Source organism: Euprymna scolopes, chromosome 7, assembly GCF_053919585.1.
Source record: "Euprymna scolopes isolate OS-2025 chromosome 7, ASM5391958v1, whole genome shotgun sequence".
NCBI classification, from domain to species: domain Eukaryota; kingdom Metazoa; phylum Mollusca; class Cephalopoda; order Sepiida; family Sepiolidae; genus Euprymna; species Euprymna scolopes.
Window position 1 is genome coordinate 103,138,651 of NC_136488.1, and position 22,563 is coordinate 103,161,213.

A 22,563-nucleotide genomic window follows, 5' to 3' on the forward strand; every position below is an offset into this window, starting at 1 on the left:
AAGCCAGAACGTTTTGCGCCCCAGCTTTAGTCGTTATTTACGTCTCAAACGTTATTACCGTGTAAGCTACCGACAGCTTGATACGAAAGATAAAATCTAAGCGTTTTTTCGCACATACAAGGTCACATACATACATGCATATATATATATATATATATATATATATATATATATATATATATATACAGAGAGAGAGAGAGAGAGACAGAGACAGAGAGACGGACAGACAGGCAGACAGAGATGTATATAAAATATTTCTGTGCTACAACGTTTTCATCTTAAAATCTTCACAATAATGCAGAATGTAGAAAATATGCATAAATAGAATTAGTATAAAAGTGAAATGAAACGATCGTCTAATAAGAAACCATAAAAATGAATAAGTAATAAGTACGCTAGTTTTTTAGAAATAGGCAAATTAGTTAACCTTTATGTAGTCGCTCTCATATCCATGACTGAAGATAATTAGAAGTTTTTTATATACTTTTTAAATAGAAATGGTAGACTTTTTAAAAATAAATCTTTTTTATTGCTCTCACACCAGCAGTCCTCTTACTACTCCTTCCTTTTGTTACATAGAGTCGTTCAGTATCATCCCTTGGATGCAGTGCATTATTCATGATTATCAGTTTCTTGACTTCTGACCCAAGTGTCTGAGTTTAAGTTTTTTTCTGTTTTAAAAGTGTATTTAGTAATTATTATTATAGTTTTAACATGAAAGCACGCTAAAGACACATCGGTTGAATATCTTAACCGGCTTTACAGGAACTTTTACTCGGCGGGAATAGTACTACTTGACACAGACACAGACTTGGCAAAAAAAAAAAGAGAAAAAAGAAAAAAACATTATTGATAGCCGAAAGAAACAAAACACAATTGGTTGTTAGAAATAATTGTTGATTAACTCAAACCAATTTTCAAAGATTATGCTATCTAAAAAGGTTTACGCCATTAAATAAATGTTTTAGGGGTGTGGTTTTATTAACAAACAAGGCGAAATCCCAGAATAGACGTTTTCAGCTGGATGGATGTGTATCACAAATAATTATATTAACTCAGCCGAAATCGTGGACAATAAAAAATATATCATTAGCGTTTGCCTTCATACTTTTCAGTACAGCATAAACAGGACACATGAGAATATTATTCTGTACACATCAGACTTAATAGTTATTTATATGGTTATTCTTCTTTTTAAATATAATTGGATCACTCTACCGCTCCAGAAAGTATTTGAAATCTGAGTCAATTATTTATCGTTAAAAAAGGAAGTTTTTTTTTTAATGTGTTAATTCCAAACACATCTTTTACTGTTATTCAGTATGATCGGGATCTATTTCCGTTTAGGAGATACTGCAATAATTCATTAGAGCACATTCCGTGAAAGTATTTACAAAACAAGATCAGAGATGCATCTATTGAATATTTCATTAAACCTTGTCCTCGAGTTGCTTATATAACCTTGGTAAGTAATGAATCATTAGAAAAAGAATAATCGTGAACTATTCCATGACCCTACTATATTAATCTGTATTAAAATACGCATTAAGTACAATGACCCCTTCCGTGCTCTTTTTACTTCAAGTGACAAATATATATTACATAGGTTTAGTGTTGATGTGTAACAAAAATTAAATATGCACGAAATCGAATATGTCGCCATGTTTTCAATTATTTTGTAGTCGTCAACTCAAAAGTGACATCCATTTTATTTATTTAGAGAATGTTTAGTAGACAAGTGTTTTTAACACAAAAGAAAAGAGAAGATATTAAGTAAACAGCTGTGAAATGTTATCAGGTTCTCGCTAGTATATATTATTATGTCATGTAACCTAAGAAAACAGGAATTGAAAATAGATTATGTAGCAACCAGAAAATAAATTTAAAAAAATAGTGTATAATCGTTGAACATTCAATATTTTCTGTTTTATTCTGTAGTTTTATGTAATAACCAACAAATATGATATGTGTTTTATCACACTTTTTTCTATTATTTAATTACTTTGTCTTTTTTATAACTGAGATGCCATTAAGAGCCGAGTCATGGTCCGATGTTGGTTTTATATAACAAACGGAAAATTCACTGATAGATATTGTCTTGCGTTCTCGGCTGGTCGTATTCTACCATCGATTAGGATTCACTACTTCGAAATCACGAAAAAAAATCACGAAATCAACGCAAAAATTGAATATTATAAAATGTAAAATCACGAAATCAACGCAAAAATTGAATATTATAAAATGTAAAAAAAATAATAAATAAGGAATACTATAGGTATTTATTTGCTTCCCTGCAAAAGCAAACTGCGACACAAGGTCGTTATTAATGTGGGTGAAAATCAGCTCCCCAAAAAGGCCCACTATGAAAGTAGGCAAAAATAAAAATTACCTTAAAGACAAATTAACTTGGGTGTAGCATCAGAACATATACTACACTGTGGTCTTATTTATATAGTTTATTGCATGAAATTTACTAATTAAGTTATAACACAAAAAATGAAAAATAACATACAAGAAACCTAAGCATGAAACTCATAAGAAATTTGAGGGAGGAGGTGAAGGGTCTTTCGAAAAGGTCTATAAAACTTTGAAGAATATTCTTGGCTGGCACCAGTCACCATAATTCCGCATTCACACCGTAGAGTTAAACCTACTTAATAACTTCCCCAAGCGTTTTTCATAAAAAGTATGTACATGCGAGCATGCGTGTGTATATAATATTTTTTTAACAAAAACAGAAGAAAAAAAAGTTCATTAAAACAGGTGTTTGAATTCTACTTAGCATTTTAAAATGTTTGATGTTGTAAAACGTTTGTGGTAGGGAGTGGAGAAGAGCTAAGAAACACCCAAAAAGAAAAGATTGAATCAAATAAAATGCCTATTGGGGTCTGTTAGTATAGTTCCTCCCAACCCTAATCCAAGCATTGGATCGCCTACTGTTTTCCGGGAATCGAAAACAAGCAGAACGGTCTCGAGTTGGGAATAGGGTGGTTTACAAGGTTATCAGAATTTTTGTAGGAATTTTTGACACCCCTAACACGAAACTGCGAATAAAATATAAAAAAAAACTCGTAACTTCTCTTTTAAAAGTAGGTTATTTATTGTCTTTATGGATTATACTTCCAAAATAAACTATTAAAGTTGTATAAAAAGTAATAGAAATATTTTTTTCTGTTTTAAATAACAGTAATGAAATTAATTGAATTTTACGAATTCAGTATTTTTCAATTTTTAAAATTTAAAAATCTATCATAATTTTTCTATTGATTCTATTTTTATGATATTTTCAGGGTTAATGTGAATTTTTATGCTCTTTCCAATAAACTGAATATAATATTTTAGACAAACTTTTTTTACTTCACGCCACCGCCCACCCCATTTTGAAATGTCTATTAAAAAGTAAATAATTAATTTACTCACCAAAGTGTTATATATCACAAATGAAGATAAAAGGTCAATAAATAATACATTCAAATTTAAAACAAAAAAGTAGTGTTTTTTATAAATTTACCTGTAAAGTCCGAAGTTTAAAACCTTTTTTGTTTTTAAAAACACGTTCTTTGTTTTTTTTATTTATTTTTTAAAGAAACCTTGGTCCTTGCTCCTTTAATTGAAAAAAATTAGGGTTTGAATTACATTTTTCGCGTAGTTATAAGCTTGGAAAGACAGTGGGTCGAATTAATTCACGCCCCCTATTTTGAAATGTCTATTAAAAAGTAAATAATTAATTTACTCACCAAAGGGTTATATATCACAAATTGAAGATAAAAGATCAATAAATAATATATTCAAATTTAAAACAAAAAAGTAGTATTTTTAGAAATTTCGCTAGTACCAAAACAAAGCAGGAACTGAATCTCATTTGTACCACCGTCCAAGACTCTTTTTAAGAACTTTACTATTCTACGGGATGGGTTCCGAAGTACCTAAGACAGTGTGTGCTATGCTTTATGGAGGGAGCACGAATTCAAACTTGGTTCCTCGACGAATGCATAACTTAGTGTTATGCATCCACCTCTTATTAAGACTCATTTGAGGCAACCTCCTTCAATCGCATCTGATTTTTACTTTAAGCAGATGTTTAAAGTAAACAATCACATCAGGATCTGGAACAGATGTTCCCTCGTAGACATTTTTGAGGCGGGTGATCCAAATCACCATTCTTGCTACTGCAAGAATGACCAGAAAAACATGCTTTTCTCTCCGGACAGCGACGGATCTATGTTGTCTATAACGTATGTTGCGTTAAGGAAAAGCGGGCGCTCAGCATTGATGTGAGCCCCAACCTCAGTCATCCATAAAACAACCTTCTCTAGCGAACGACCTAGGAAAGCCAACCTCACACTATGACATTTGAGATCGCGCAATCCCAGGCCTCCCTCGCTTGGACTTTGAGTATAGACCTACCTGCGAACATAATGATTTCCCTTTTCTCATAAAAGCGAGGAGAGGAGCTCTGTGAAAGGTGTTTCGCCAGAAGAGGCAGTACAGACAACCGGTCAAGGATAAGCGAGAAGACGTAAGTAGCGCGCCGACAATTCGACATTTGTCTGTACTTCCGACCAATATTTTATTAAACTGTAGATCCGGTCTAAACCAAACACCGTGAAAGCGGACTGGGCCATCGGTCCAGCTAAACATGCCCGAAAGCGCGGATTCACTGCTTCAAGTGTCCACCCGCAGGCCGACAGATGCTGTGGTTGAAGACGGCTTCTTTTATTTATTAGTAGCGAGCAAGCGCCGTGGTCACCGTTCTGATGTCTGTGCGGCTCGACACGCACACGTGGTGTCATCGGCGAACGCGGAAACACTGGCTCGTATACCGCCAGAGAGAGCTATTTCACACAGGACTGGTGTAGACGCCTCGTCCTTTAATTTGCGAAGTAGGGATTTCAACGACAGGATGTATAATAGAGGTGACAGCGGGCAGTCCTGACGCAAAGACCAAGAGACGGTGAAAGACTCCAAAAGTCTACCGTTGATCTGCACCACTACCGTCGGCCTGTGGTACAGTACGGAGACCCACTTGCAGAAGTTCGGATTCAAACAAACTGGGCAATTTAATTAGATAATCATACTTGATGATCATTTAATATAAATTAATAGTGAATCTCGTGAAGTGTGTTACATAAAGAGGTATCAAATGCGATAAATATAAAATCTTTGAAATCGCTTGAAATTTCGTTTTTTTTATATGAAGAATGAAACTGATGACAGATAACTTTCATAATTAACTGGCTAATAAGAATGAAAAATTGATTTTGTAAGGGAAAAGTATTGATGATAAACCTAAAGAAGTTGACTGATTCATTTTATTTTACACACACACACACACACACACACACACACATATATATATATATATATATATATATAAATAAAAGTGAATGATTCTGTATGTGCTTGTGTACGCAATAACTATCAATTTTTAGTCTACGGACTCAAAATTTATATACAGCGTACTGAGATTTTGGAAAATCTATGTGATCGCTTTTCGGCCAGAAATTTGGCTGTTACGTGGTCAAAGTTAAACGATTTGACCTTTGAGAACTCTACCAAACTCCTCCGCCAATTTTAGGTCTAAGCACTTGAAATTTAAGATATAGGTTCCTTTGGCATGGATCTAACTTAATAACTTGATTCGAGCCCAAAACAATAAATGTTAAGGGATCATAATAGGGGTCAAAGTTTTTAAAAAAATGACCGTTTTGTTTTGTTTTATTTTGTTTTGTTTTTTTGTTTTTTGGCTCAGCATACATCTTCAAGCACCCGGGCAACGCCGGGCGCCCATGCTAATATATATATATATATATGTATATATATATATGTATATATATATGTATATATATATGTATATATATATGTATATATATATGTATATATATATATGTATATATACACATATACACATACACATAAATATACATATATATACATATAATTATATATCTACATATATATACATCTATATACATATATATATATATGTTTGTGTGTATATGTGTGTGTATGTATTAGATAGTGATGAGTACAGACAAATTCAAAAATTACTGTGATAAATAGATTTTGTATACTTAGATCTCGAATCAGTGACAAGAACAGCTAATGTTTTTAAAGTAAACTTTCTTCGTACTAATTCAAACATTTCTGGAACGCATTTATTTCAAAATAGTCTTGCCAAGTTATATAAATCTATCACGAAAGGTTTGACTTGTTTAGCCGACCCGCGAATTTTCCTTTCTCGGCTGATTAAATATTGTCTTCTCGTTGTGGCATAGCTAACAGTAATGCTCTGCAGACATATGATTTAAAGTATTCACATGACTTACGACCGTGCCCCAGGCTCCTATAACTCGTCATAACTCTTACGGCTTTAGGAAAAGAGAGTGGATAGGAAAGTATATTTCAACATGCTCTCCTTTTTATTCTCATCCATTAATCTGTCCTTGTTCCCGTTTCACAAGCCACTGCCCTGTCCGGCTGGCTAACGAAAGGGAAAGCTCAACTCTGCACAATTCAACCGAACTGTGTGTTCAATAAATTTATTTCATGTCCTTTTATTCTTTATTTTTATTTTGTTCTTGTATATCGCAAATGTTTAAGGATTCGTTTGCACGCATTATGTTTCAGACACAAACACCAGCTACGTTCGCTTGGGTGACTTGCTCCAGCTGCCGGGACAGGGCCGTCTGGAATTGCGCACAGAACACGTGTGGCGACCTTTATGTGGAGCCAAGTGGACGAATACGGAAGCTGACGTAGCGTGTCGAACACTGGGCTACACGTAAGTAAAAAGGATAGGACTGCAATAGTAGTGATGATAATGGATGACCTGTTTGAATGTCTGTATTCCTGTATGCAGGAGTGTAAGTTAATCTGTGTGTACGTGTATGTATTGTGCTTGCATGCGTATGTATGTGTCTGCGCGTGAGTACATGTTAAAAAAGAACTGTCAATGTCGTCTCTATGGTCCTGGTCGTGATGATGACGTGTAATGTGTTTGTACATGTGCATTTATCCGTGTATATATATATATATATATATATATATATATATATATATATATATATATATATATTAAACTACTATTTGACAGACACGAACGTAATCGTCAGAATAATATCATAAGTTACGTGTCTTAAATAAGTCTCCAGACATTTTGTACGGGCAATAAAAATTGTTGTAAAATCTTGAAAATTTAGTATATTACTGACCAATTTTTATGATGTCTGGTACAAATGAACAGCTACAGCAGGAATTGGAATACACTCTACTAAAGCCTATTTCTTACTGTTGGTGAATTTAAAAAAAAACAATCTGTAAATGAAGACAATTTAGAGGAAGGATATGTCATAAGATTTTGTTTTAAACTTTAAAAAATGCCACAGAAACATATGGAATGCTTCAAACTGCTTTTGGACCATCTTGCATGAATAGAGCATGAGTTTTTGTGGTGTCATGAGACATTTAAGGAAGGCAGGGAGTCTGTGATGGATGATGAGATGTGTGAGAGGAGTAAAGAATCAGAACAGAGTTTATCGGCCAAATAAAGAATTTCATGGATAAAGACAACTGTGTGTCTGTAGAGACAATAAGTGCACAGTTTGATGTCAGTGTGGGAACTTTGAAACAATTATTCGCAAGGACCTGAATATGCGAATGGTTTGTGCGAAGTTTGTCCCAAGGATGCTAAGAGATGATAAAAAAGACATTATCATGACCGCGAGGAGATGAGCGAGCAGATCAATTCAGATTCCGCAGTTCTCACTGATCTGGTGACCTGCGATTAAAGCTGGATCTACTGCTACGATCCAGAGACCAAAATACAGATCCCAGTGGAAGTATGCTGACCCTCCCAGACCCAATAAGACCAGACAAAGCAAATCCATCCCGAAGCTTGTGATAATCATTTTTTCTACAGCACGGGCATAATCTACATGCACTGGATTCTCACTGTGCAGCCAGTTAATAATAAAAACTATGATGAGGTTTTCTGGGAATTTAGAAAGAGATTCCGTCCGAAAACACTCACTCTTCAAATCGGATAAGTGGCATTTCAACCAGGATAATGTACTAGTCCACAACTTCATTTTTGTCACTGACAAGGATGGAGTTGTGGACTGGTGAGTCAAGAGTGTTTTTTGCCCTTCTTAAAGTCCAGACCTTGTCCCTATGACTTTTGGTTATTACCTAGCTCAAGGAAAACTTATAGAGGCTGTTGTCATAAGACAATTGAGAAGACAGAAGAAGCTGTGACGAGCGGCATTTACACGTTCGTATATTACTTCTAAAATACGTATCAACAGACACAGATTTCGCTATATTTACGGCTCATCAGCGCAGCTGAATATGCAAAAATTGAACCGTCAACCATAGAAACTATGATTGCGTGTGCAACCCGTTACGCTATTAATATTAAGTGATATTTTATCACTTTAAAGTTATGTCGATTTTTGATGATTTTAACAAAAATTAAAGTCGGTATGAATTATCGCCCACTGTAAGATATAGAGGTAGTCAGATACCAAATTTAATTATATTTGAAATTAACATAAATCGACATGTATATATATATATATATATATATATATATATATATATATATATATATATGTTTGTGTGCGTTAGTGTGTGTCTTTTTCGTCCTTAGAAATATATGTACATGTTTGTGTGTGTATATGTATTTATATAAAAAAGGCTTCTTTCAGTCTTGACAGACTATGGATACGCACGGTAAGGGTGCCTGCGCGTGAAATTTTTGTGGCAAGAGTTGCGCAATCTCCAACCACACCTCTCCTGAATCGACATTGTTGAATACCAGTGGCAAGTGGAGGTTCAAGACGACTGGAAACAGTGCCAAGATAAGCGGAAAGCACATACAGCGCCTAGAATTCCCAAAATGGTCACCCATCAAGTACTAGCAAGGCTCAACGTTGCTTAACTGATCTGTCGGGAACCGGTGTGTCAACGTGATTATGCCGTATATATGTATTCATATATGTACATATAAATACAGGATAATAAATAATTAAACAGTATTGATCTATAAAACAGTTTATTCAAATAACCCTATATTAAATATTTATTATTTTTATAGCGATAAAGCTGAAAGGATATCTATCTCTATGTATGTGAAATATTTTCTTGTTTAGCCTCTGTTCGGATTCCGTGAAGTTAACATTTCATCTTATTCATGTTATGACTTTATAACTTTATAAATTAGGAGTATTAAAATCTATTTTCCAAATTTCTTCTTATAAAATTTATAGATTCAATTAACCCCTAACAAAGCTTCTAATTATCAGGTATAAATATGCATATAACTGCTACAACCTCGTTACAATATAATAGTATATGCCGACATAGAGCTTTCCGTAAACTTGCCTATTTTCATTTTTAATCACAGTATTGTAAATGCGGGTATAATTATTGAATGAATATGCGTATACTATCGCTAACTGTTCCCTTTAATATGTATATATCTATAACAGTGAAACTGTGTGTGTGTCTGTGTGTATAGTTCTCTACCAAATTACTCTGTCAATTTTCAGGTTACAGACTCGAGATTTGACATGAAGTGTATTGAGATTTGGGAAAATCTTTTTAATTGGTTTTCGGACAGGAATTTTGTTATGAAGGGGTCAAAATTGAAAGAGTTGACATTTAACAACTCTACCAAACTTCTTCGGCAATGTTAGATCTAAACATTTGAAATTTTAGATGTAGGTTACTTGGACATGGATCACAGTTTCTAACTTGATTTGAGCCCAAAACAAAACGTGTTAAGGGTCAAAATTGAGGTCAAAGTTTAAGCTCTCAGCGAATTTTTGGTCTAAACAATTGAAATTTTACATAATGTGTATTCAGATATAAGGCAAGCTTTTTAATCGGGTTTTGGTCGTAAATTTCGCTACTAAGGGGTCAAAGTTCAAAATATTTTACCTTTTCAGTCTCTAGTAACATATTCAGACAATTTTGGGTCTGAACACTTGAAATTTTACATAAAGGGTATTCAGACATTCAGCAAGCTTTTTAATCAATTTTGGAGCAAAATTTGGCTGTCACGAGGTCACAGTTGAAAGAGTTGATCTTTGCAGACTCTACCAAACTCCTCCGCCAATTTTGGGTTTAAACACTTGAAATTTTAAGCGTAGGTTACCTGGACATGAATCAATCTTATATATATATATATATATATATATATATATATATATATATATATATATATATATATAAATAAATAAATATATATATATATATATATACATAAAGTTATGAACATAGACCCGAGCAAAGCAGGAATGTATGTATATAAATATTTAATATGTGTGCATATAAATATTTAATATACGGTTGACTGTATCCGAAACAGAAGGTTGAAAATTCGTCGAGATGATTTATGTTCATAAATTTCATATTATCAATACATTCAAACTTAATTGGCTAAATCGGTGATAACATATTGATTTTATCTGCTTTTCGTATCCTCAGTCCATATGTATATATAGTAATGTATTTATACACACACACACACACATACACACACACACACACACACACACACATATATATATATATATATATACTAGCTGTTCCTGGTTATGCGTTGCTGTGGCTAAGTTTTATTAAATGTGAAAAAAAACAAAAAACAAGAAAAGCTTGGTTTTTATATGCTTAATTTTCTAATACCTGTAGCTAAACAATATTTTTATTCCTTAATTTTCTGTACATTAATAGAGATTTTCTGGTTTGCGACCAACATATAATTGTCCATGTGAGAAATATCAGTATATAGATGTAAGCCACAGAATTCTAAAGATTGTCCCTGAGCCTTGTTGTAAACGCCAGTGGAATTGGGTACTGCAACCTCTTAAATTGAAATGGCATATCCGTTGGAATAATAGGAGTGATTGGAATGAAATCGTTTTCACCTTTAAAAGGTCGACTCAAAATTGTTGCTTCTATGAGGTTCATTATCTTTCTATTATAAGTCACGTGCCATTGTAAAGCTTCGGCTGATTTATATTTCGCAACAAGATAACTGGCACACCAACTTTCGATTGCAGTAAGTGCGGTGGCATCCCTGGCAAATCTAGTAAATTAAAAAATTCTGTTGGAAAACTAACCGCTTCGTCTGCTTGCATAAGTGTCGATAGAATTATATGTTACTACTTCACTTAAAATGTTAGTTTTATTAATATTGTTAAGTTCATGGACGCTTTTGTTCTTGGCTGCAAGAGTAGTTTATCCACTCAGGCAACTGGAATTCCTGCAAATATTTTTTAACCAATTTTTATTTTGACGTCACTAAATTACAGAAGTTATGACGCAATGAAAGTTAAGTTAAATCAGTTGGCAGTGTTCTGTTTCTCAATTTCCAACAACTAAATTGAGAATATATCTGCTCATCGATTGTTACGCATATTTGTAGTTAAGTTTAATGTTCTCACATGTCGCCAAAAAGTAGAGTATTTAAGGCAAGCATTTATTTCATCTGCTGATGTTGATCAGGTAATGTTTGCCAGAAATCTCCTGCGAGCAATATTACTGCATTCCCAAATGTCTGTTATTTTCTCTCGAATCATTAATCGGTACGAATAATATTTCATTGCGCTGCATTTCCTAGTTGGTTTCTCATCACTAACTGGATTTAGCATGTGAACAATGAGCATGATACCCATCAACACCATCCTCCAAAATGGTTGGATATTGCAAATCATCGTAGCATCGATGCGTTTCAGCAATATTTCTTAATTGATCACTTCTCATACGAAGAACAATATCTCTAGGTTGAAATTGATCACCGAATATAACGATTGATACTTCATCTATAGTTTGAGCATTGAATTTTCACACGTTCTCTCGCAGACGTTTTGTCAGCATGGTTTGTGTGTATCAGATGGCATCATTTCAATTGCAGTTTTGCATAAATGCACAAAATTGTTTTTATTCTGGAGCAGTTCTTGCAGTTGGGAAACAATGGACTTTTATACTGGTCGAACTCCCAATTCGTGCATTCAGTTCATCATTTTTATCACCAATAAAATACATTTGTAAGAAGTCATGTTGAACTTCTTGGAACGGGAGCAAAGATCCAACTTTACGGTAAATTTGTCCTTGCACTTTAAAAGTTGGCATGATTTAAATTGTAATGATTTCTGTAGCGAATGGCGTCATTTGGAAGCATGAATTGTATTTCCTGATATTAGACAGAAAATGTCTTCATACAAAAATGTACCCAGCAAGAAATGTTTTCTGGTGATTATTCGAGTTGAAGCAGTTTAATTTTTCCGACGGGATAAGGCATTCATTTTGTTTCTCCCGAAAATAGCAGAGCCTTGCCAAAGGGGCACACTTCAGTCATAGTACCGAAACATGACGGTTCAAACTATAATAATCAGCAGGGTAGTACCTTGTTTGACGCTGATCCGGTGTTTCTCGTTGATGTCTTTCAGCAAGTCGCAGCTTTTTACGCACATTCTGTTAAGCACGAAGCAGATCTAAAGATGTAGATGTATCCGCAATCGTGCATTCTCAAGTCTGGCTACACGTCGCTCAACTGCTTCGTGAGCACGTATTTGAATTATTCTTTGTCTTCTATGCTCGTTCATTGATGCTTGTTCTTCCTGAGTTTGACTGGCAACTACTTGTCGCACTGCTTTCGTTGTTCGAGTACGAGGACCTAAGTTTGATCTTCTTCGGGGCATTTTAACTAAAAGATATACAACAAAATTTGGTTGAAGTGTACTAAAGAAAAAGGGAACAATATATGGGATTAATTTACCTATGAATATGCATGTGAGCAACCCTTGAAAAATGTTAAATTAATATCTTTCCGAATTTTTTCTGCATATAACTTTAGTGTCTTATCGATCATAAATCGAATGGAAAAAGGGAAAAGAAGACTTTGTAAAGAACGTATTTAATTTAAACCTACCGAAATCCAGGCTATAGAGTTAGAATCATAGACATACGCCTCTCCTGAAAGATTATCTGCAAATCTGTAAAAAGCGAATTGGAAAGAAAAATTATTTAGTAACCCTGAAATTGACATTAATTCAGTAAAAAAAAAAAAAAAACTTTTTAAAGATTAGGCAAAAAAAAAAATTACGTACTATTAAACTAAAATGGAAAATACAGGGAATTTATTATGAATATACATATTTTTCTATCTTTTTTGCGACTATATTTTTGTTAAGGAACTCAACTGCGAGGAAGTGTTAGATAAAAAAATGTTTGAAGGGTTTATATTTTGGGGCAGTCATCATTTTGGAGGTTTTCTTTAGGGATTGAAATTAAAAAATTGTCCGTTCAATGATCCGTATTATATTTCATTGAAAGTTATTTATAAGAGTCAATGTTCATGTATTTTCATATCAGAAAGAAAGGTTTTAAAATTAAATGAATTTAGTTGGTTTTAAACGAGCAGACGATACAGAAAGGAATTAGGTAGTCTTTCTGCGCGCATGCTTGCGCATGTGTGTTTCGCGCTTCCTAAGTGTGTGCATGTGTGCGTGACAGTGTATTATTACGTGAGTCGAGAATTGTTTTGCGTTCGTAATGTCTCGATTTAAAAAACGAAGAGAAAATGGAGTCAGAATGCCAAATGCCAAGGAAACGTGTTGGCTGTTCTCGTAAAATATTTTTTTAATATTGCAATATTTCTTTTATATAAAGTGTATAAAAGCACGCATATAAATATATATATATATATATATATATATATTATTACATTTTCACCCCAAACAAGGCACAGTGCCACTTTGATGTAGGGGGCTACTATTATGGACACAGGCTACAGGGGTACTAGGTGGGAGTTGGGTAGCAAGATGTCGGTTCACGTTACACATGAACTTCTGCATGCCAGTACAGTTGGGGAAGCAGGAACCTGGCAGGAAGTTCCAAAGTCTAGGGGTTCTGTGGAAGAAACTACTGGAGTAGAAGGCTCTCTTAAATCTAGGGATCTCTACTGAGAAGGGGTGGGATTTTACTGCTTGTCGGGTTTGTCGGGGGTATTTACGTAGATTGGGTATAAGTGCTTGCAGTTCGTCCGAACATACACCGTTAAAGTACTTGTAGAACAGGCAGAGGGATGCTAAATTGGGTCGATGGGACAGAGGCTGAGGGTTGGAGGATAGTTCAGGTTTGCAACTCTGTTTTGAACCTTGTCTAGGAGTGAGAGACTAGTAGCAGATGCACCGGCCTAAATATGACAACAATACTCCATACATGGGAGAATGGTGCCCTTATAGAGTTACAGGATACTTTCAGGGGTCAGTAGCTTTCTAGCACGGAAGAGAGAACGTACCTTTTTCGCAGCGTTCCTGGCAATGCTCTGATTGTAATCGTTCCAACTCATGTTCCCTGTGAACGTTAGGCCAAAGAGTTTGAAAGATGTGCTTTCAGATAAAGATTCTTTGATCATTGCTATTGGTGGTAGAGAAGGTTTCATGTAGTTACTGAAATAAAACAAGTTTAGTCTTGGCAGCATTGAATGTGACCATCCATTTTTGTCCCCATTCCACTACAGATTGGAGGTCATCTAGTGTTTCTGCCATTTCTTTAGCTATGTGTTCATTTGTTTTCCTGTCGTGTATGCTATTGAGCGTGATGTCATCAGCATATAAACCCATCTCACAGACAATTTTGTCAGGGAGGCCATTTATGAATATTAAGAATAATAGAGGTCCAAGGATAGACCCCTGAAGCACTCCCGCATTTATATCATATTGTTTAGATGTACGGCCATCGAGGATCACCTGGATTTTTCTCTTATCTAAGAAAGATTTACTTATGTTAAGTATTCTACCAGTGATACCGTATGATCTGATTTTCCTGAGAAGACCTTCGTGCCATACCCTGTCAAAAGCCTTAGATATATTTAGAGCTACCGTTCTACCCTCCCCTTCTTTGTCAAGTGAATGGTATATACGCTCGGAGATTACAGTTAGAATGTCTGCTGTGGAACTTGGTCGGTAAGAAGTTTACCATCTGTAAGGTGATACACTAGAGCTTGGTTAATTATGGGCTCAAATATTTTTGGCAAAAAGTGGGAGGAAGCTGATGGGGCGGTAATTTGCTGGGTCAGTTCTTTCGCCAGAATTCTTGAAAACTGGTACCACAGAAGCAGTTTTCCAGCAGGCAGGAAAGCAAGATTCATTAAGAAGAGGATTGGAGCTACTTCGGCGGAGCATTTTTTTAATAGAACAGCCGGGATGGGATCAGGTCCACATGCTTTTGCAGTGTCAAGATTTTTTTATAATGGCATGCACCTGAGAAGGGGTGGTTTCCAGATCATCGTGTAGCATCTGTCCGCAAAGAATGTCTGGGAGAGAGTGGTTAGCAGGGTTTAGTGTGGGGTTGGAGGCAAACCGACTGGCAAGCATGTAAGCCTTCTCGGTTGCTGAGCAAACAACTTCATGATTGTTGGAGAGTGGGGGAATTGTTGATTTCCCATTATTTACTACACTGTCGTAGATTTTTTTAGAAGTCACGGGTTCCTAATTTCTGTGCTTCGATGCGTTTTTGGATGGTTTCAGTAAATTCTCTCTTAGCTGTCGCTATTTCTTTCTTACAGTTACTTCTGGCTTCTATATACTTCTGTCTGTTTGAACTGGATTTCTGTCGGTTAAATCTGTGGTACGCGTGCTGCCTTTGCGCGATGGCAGCTGCACATGTGGAAGTAAACCATTGGGGAGAGTGGGGCTTGCTATAAAATTTTCGCGTGGGGACATGTGCTTCAATTGCTGTTTTGAACCATTCAGTGGCCTCATTTGTGCACTGTTCAGCAGGAAGTGAAAAGATATTTCGCCATGGGGTGTCTCTAATTAGATCCCTGATGGCTTCTCAGTCGGCCTTTTTATAATATCTCGTTGTTTTGAGCAATGGCTCTTCCATTTTGGCTCTAGAGTTCAGGGTGTTTTCAACTATTATCACTACATGATCAGCATTCCCAAGTGGACACAATCATCAGGAACTGTGGTCAGAAACAGATCTAAAAGTGATGCGTGTTGCACTTGATGGTCAGGGAAACGGGTTGGAAACGTAACCGCCTGTGATAGGGAATGAGATATAGAGAATATATGTGTTGTGGTACCAGCTGCGTCTGTGTAATTAGAGAATCCAAGCCAGTTACTGTGGTGAATATTGAAGTCACCAAATAGATGAACTTGTGCGCTAGTGTCGAAGGAAAGTGCTGTATCTATGCTGTCAGAGACTTTGTTTATTAGGGTACAGTCCTGGGTCAAGGGACAGCGGTAGAGAAAATAAAAGTAACTCATATTATGTTGCATGTTAAGTCTAAAACACATAAAGGCTTGATCGTCCGCTTCTAGTTTTCTTTCTCTAGACAGGGGGAGGGTGTTTCGAATATAGACTCCAAGCCCGTGCATATGTCTGTCAGAGTCCTTACGACAGAGTGGGAGGTATCCGGACATGTTAAAGTAATTAGAGGGGATGGAGGATTGTAGGTTAGTTTCACTTAGTGCTAAAATATCCGGCGGTGTTTGTTAGGAGAAATGTTCAACATCATTTAAATTAGTTCTAAGCACACGAATGTTAGTAAATGCAAGCCTCAAGGGAGGAGGCAATTTGATTTTCTTTGAATTGTGTCCTGGTTTAAGCGTATTTTTAGATTGTACTGCTATTTTTTTAAGTTTCAGTTTAGGTAGGGGGTGCTGAACAAGTGGTTATGCAGAACACTAGGCATGCAACACAAGTAAACCATAAGCTGACCGTCCATCTACTAGGACTGTGGCCTCAGAATAGCCCATCGGGGATGAGTGCAGGGTCCCTTTTCATGCGCAACATGGCACTACAAACATCCCGATATTATTCAACTGTTGATGGAGCAGCCGCTCTAAAAGCTACCAAAGAGTTAGAGCTCATGTACTACCAGTCGGGAACAGCAGTCAGGAACTGTCAATCCGGTACCCTCAACCCATCAGACGATGGTCAACCCAATCTACTTGTACTGGCATTATGATCTTCAAGCACTCCCTACTGCCCAGTTTAGAGGGGGGTGGGATGTGTCGGGAGAGGGGAAAATCGGCGTTCATTGCCCTAGTCAGAAAACAAGATCGACCACTGAGTGTTTCTGTCGAATCCCTGTGCTTCGACCTCTACGCCTGGCTAATAGGCAAAGAAGGAGTCTAGAAGCCGTTTAGGTTTGCAGACCGATAATTTGTTCGAGTTACCAGCTCTAGGAAGGATGTCATCCAAGAATGGAGGGGCCTCCCTCTCCTTAGGTGTAGCTTCAGAGTTTTCCATTCTCCTAGACGGATGACCTGGGAAGATCTACGATATCAGCACCAATAGAGTTTACCCCGCGCATGGGTCCTAATCCAGGTATTTCTGCGACTCCGCGTGGGTAGTTAATGCTACTGGGTTAGTATGTAAATGCTATGTCTACTGAGAAATTACACTCCTCAAAGTCATTAAGGGACATTGATATTACATTGTTACTGGAGGAGGGGTGAGTAAAATTTCATGCAGTGGAAGCAACTATATTTGCAACAGGTTAGTTGGAAAGAGTTAAGATATGGTTTAATATTTTTCCTTTAAATTTAGAATTTAAAAAAAAATTCTATTTATTTATATGTTGGCTTAGGAATTGGATAACGCGTTACAGAATGACTTTATATTAAGCGTGTGTAATGTATGAGTGTTAGTAGCAGCTTGGGGAGTAGGGAACAGTGTTTAGGAGAGGATTAACTTACGGAATACTTATAGTCAAGTAAAATTTAGTTATAGAGACAAAAAATTCATTTTTTTTCTTTTTTATTTATTTAACATGCAAATCAGACAATCGCAGTCGTCTTGGAGAAAATGAATATATTGGATATACATTGCACGCAAGAGTGTTTTCACCGTAATTAGATTACGTGGCGCGTCGGAGTTCGTAGTTAACGACAGTCTATTAGGGCAGACACAAGGCTTTGTGTATCTATTCAGAAAGTCATTGTGACGAATCTAAGATCACTGTATATTTCAGGTACATATATAATTAAAAGTAAGGCAAACTATATTCCTTGGCTTGTTATAGATAGCAAGGAAGCCACATATTCAATACAAGCGAGTTTATAGTAATTATAGATATAAAGTATATTACTTAAATAAAGTCGTATCTTCTAGTGTGGAAAAAAATAAGTTCAGGTTTCTGAAACTTCTGGGATTTGCTTTCTCTTACAACACTTACATTTCATTCACAACATATTTCTAAATTATTTTATATGCATATTATTTATCTTAGGCGTGATAATATCGAATGTAAATATGCAGACAGCTTTGTATAACATCAAACATTTTGCTTTAGAACTCACTATGTTGTATGACTCAAGTGAGCATAGATTACATCTTTTTGATTTGCTAGGTTTAGTTTATATTTTTAGCTTTATCTACTATGGACGTTTTAATTCAAATTCTATTTTATTAATGCATTCTTATTCTAATATTTATTCTTTTCCTATGCTTATTTTTACCCTTATCATCATTCCATTTTAGATCCTTTACTGATTAAGTGATGTTCTTGTTTTCTATTTGGTTCTCTTGATTTTTGCAAAAATACTATATGAATGTTCGATTATGAAAACCGATAATCATGAAGCTTCATCAATTGAGTCAATTAATATTGGCTTTGCTTTTATTCGTCTTTCTCATTTTGACCTTATTTTTAATTTCTTCACCCTAATTTCTTTTTTAAAAAATCAAAATGTCATCGTTTGCCCCTGATGATGATGGCGAAAGACGTCTCTGGTCGAAAAGAACACTTTTCTACGTCATATATAAATTTTGTACCTCAAATAAACTTTTCTAATATATATATATATATATATATATATATATATATATATATATATATATATATATATATATATATATATATATATATATATATATATCCTGTCTTCATTCTCCATAAATCTGTCTAATGTGATATCATAAGACAAAATTGCATGTGTGCATATAGACAGCTATTGTAATAGATAAGATATATATATATCTATATATATATATATATATATATTACGTTGACTTGTGCTACGTTACATTTCATTTCGAATTGTTTTAGGTGTCTTTGATTTTTCAGCAGGATACTGTATTCGGTAATCATATGGCACATATTTTTCATTAAAAGGAAATAGTGAGAAAGAAATAATTCTCATTTCTCATCAAATAAAAGCAACTATCTGCAAATAATTCTAGTCCTGTTATCAGCGATATTGGCATTAAATAATTTAGCATACAGTTGAAATGACACACAGCTAAAATACTCTTTTAATCATGGCTTAGCAAAAAGATCTCACTTTGTAGATAACATTTAGTTATGACAGATTACACCAAATTGATCGCTCGTCACTTTTGTGTTTTCTCATCAACTTCCTCTGCGTAAGAAAATGCTAAGCAATTTAAGTCTAGAAAAGAAAACAGCCGACTGTGACAATTTCTTGTTGATGTATGTCATCCTCCAAAGGAAAAATTAATTGCTGCTAATGACAAGAGGGCATATATTAAACTATTACTCACTACATGACTTTTCTGAATTTTTGAGGTGAGGATTTGTTATTTGTATTATTATTCATCGGACTACTGTTCTCATCTTGAGTGTGATTTTCATAACGTTTCAGTCGATGTAACCTCCGACCTTCTCCATGTGTATCTTGAGCCATAGTACGTGGAGAGACTGAAAAGCTGACCATATCTGGGAAGAAACGGGAAACCATCTACCATTATCAGACGAAGTAAAAATTATAGACAGAGAGGAATGGTGGAGAGTAAAACGAGTAAAATGAGCAGCACATATACGATATGCGAACCTAGAGTTAGTATAGAATTTAATACGATATGAGAACCAGTAATTATAAACAGTAGATCACATATACGAGGGGCGTGCAATAAGTAATACTCCTGACCCACTTCCCATAGCAGTAGAGCAACGAAACTTGGTACAGTTATTAGTCTTTCTCTACATACGAACCACCCAGAGTAATGCATTTCTCCCATCGTTTGATGTAGCTTGGAGACCGTTTTTGTAGAACACCCCAGGTTGGTCCTCTAACCTTGACGTGACTTCAGAAATCAAGGCTGCATCATCTGGGAAACACTTTCCTTCCAAAAACAACTTCATAGCTGGGAAGAGGTGAAAGTCAGAGAGTGCAAGATCAGGAGAGTAAGGAGGATGGGAGAGGATTTCATAACCATACCCCCGTGTTTCTGATCTGGCGACATGCGAGTTGTGGACCGGAGCGTTGTCCTGCAGGAGGGTACCTTTGCTGATCTTGCCCCGCCTCTTGATTTTGATAGCTTCCCTTAATTTCCTCAAAAATGAAGCATAATAGGCTCCTGTAATTGTGGTACCCAGGAAATCTGTCATCACTACTCCGTCCTGGTCTCAGAAGACTGTGAGCATGACCTTGCCAGCGGAGGGCTGCACCTTTGCCTTCTTTAGAGGTGGTGAGTCCAAGTGGTTACACTGCATTGAATGGGCTTTGGTCTCTGGATCATAGTGATGGACCCAGATTTCATCCTGTGTAATCAGTCGTTTGAAAAACTTTGACTCATCTTCTTGGCACATCTCCAAATTCATGATCGAGCACTTGACGCGTTCTCGTTTCTGGAATGGTGTGAGCAACATGGGAATCTATCTGGCAGACACCTTATGCATATGCTAATGGCCATGAATGATAGTTTCCACAGACCCTGCACTAATTTTGACATCTTGGGCTATTTGGCGAATGGTAATGCGCCGATCTTCCAAAATGGCAGCCTCAACTTGACGGACAGATGGCTCATCAGTGGCAGAAGCAGGGCGACCAGGTCTGGGAGCTGTTTCCACAGACTTCCGGCCATGTTTGAATTGACGATACCAGCGTTTTACAAGGTCATATGATGAGGCATTATCATCATAAGTTTCTTTCATTGCATCAAAAGTCTCCTGTGGTGTGCGTACTTTCAAATACAAAAACCGAATCACTGCTCGACATTCTACAGGCTCCATTTCAAACTTGACTCAGTTCAAACACATGTAAAACAGAAACCGCAATTAGTTCAGAGCTGTAATTGCCACATCACCCGTAGAGATATAAATCATTGCACATGTAAAATTTCAGCTAGATCAGACAACTGAAAGTGGGTCAGGGGCATTACTTATTGCACGCCTCTCGTACAAATAATAAGTAAAACATTAATATATACAAGTAATAAGTATAGAGACAGATATACATTAATGTATAGTAATAATTAGTAATAAATATTACAGTGATATTTACAACTAGAAATAAAAATAGGTTTAAGGTTCCTTAAAATTGTATTAGAATTGTCCGCAGTGGTTAGAGTACTGGGGAAAAGCAATTGTAAAAGTGATATTCTCCTGAAGGTTGAAGGTTCAATCCTCAGTGTGGGCGACCTAAAAATACATGTGCGAATTACTTAAGACCTCTATCCAGTCATGGCTGACGGAACAAGAGCACGCTACCCCCGTAAAGTAAATAAAGGGTTCCGCTCGAAATTCCGTCCAAATTCCAGAAATATTCCCGAGTTCGACAAGATACACCTGAAGAAGGTCGGAGGTTATATCGACCGAAACGTGAAAATCACACTCAAGATGAGAACAGTAGTCCGATGAATAATAATACACATATTACCCACTACCTTCCGAAAATGGAAAAGATAATGCCTGGGAAAATGGTATCATGACGATGGAATAGATACTACACTGTGAAATCTCTGAATTTAGCATTAAAAGTTACTATCACAGAACAGTCTCGGTTTCGGACAGACAGTTAAGAAATTACTATTAATAATAAATGTATATATTCGAAAATAATATCTGCGAGTTATCTGAAGCACTTATCGTCTTCGCTTGTGTTTCTTTGAGTACTACACCTGTTTTCTTTCTACGGCATTATCCTTAACGCGTTTAGAAGAAGTAAGTTTGTAGGGAATATTAAATTGGCAAGTGGCTCTCAGTCGCATTTTTGTTATAACGTTTTGCTCGGATCTATTACAGGAAACTTCTGGATACTTGGATATTAACTGACCAGGACCCCAGCGATCTTTATAGCGTCCAATGTAAAGGTGACGAAGATACCCTACTCCAATGCCACGTATGTCTGGCCGATGAGACAGATCAAGACTGCATGTGTACGAACTCGAGTCAACAGGTTGGAATCAGCTGTTCCGTCCTAGGTGGGTATTAAGCACGCTTCCTATGAGACAATGTCACATCTATGTAAATGCCAGTTAACGTGTGCGCGGCAATTCATCTGTGACCATGCAAAACTTCTACCAGAATACATTGCAGTAGTGGCGAATATGACATGTGTTGGGACTATGATCAGGACTTTGATATCATTTCAAATAAATATGATGTTACATTAAATTTATCAGAATTGGTAGAAAAAAGGTCAGTATAGTTTAACAACAAAAATTTACCAAATCAACAGTTTTTCAGTCTTGTTCTTCGGTCTTGTATGTAACGTAAAAATCTACCTCTATTCATGAAACCAGTGGACAAAATCACATAAGGTGCATATAATTCTATTCTTATTATACATGATATTGTCA

At 35.9% G+C, this 22,563-nt stretch overlaps 1 protein-coding gene across 1 annotated transcript in view; it reads left to right on the forward strand.

The window, feature by feature from the left end:
* Positions 1 to 22,346, forward strand: part of LOC145280310 (uncharacterized) — a 104,272-nt gene extending 81,926 nt beyond the window's left edge. Inside the window, exons 11-12 of the mRNA XM_080132080.1 lie at positions 6,631 to 6,784; positions 22,007 to 22,346. Of these exons, the coding sequence (XP_079988206.1) occupies positions 6,631 to 6,784; positions 22,007 to 22,196 (344 nt within the window). The 3' untranslated portion in view covers positions 22,197 to 22,346. The remainder of the gene's footprint in view (positions 1 to 6,630; positions 6,785 to 22,006) is intronic.
* The last annotated feature ends 217 nt before the right edge of the window (positions 22,347 to 22,563 follow it).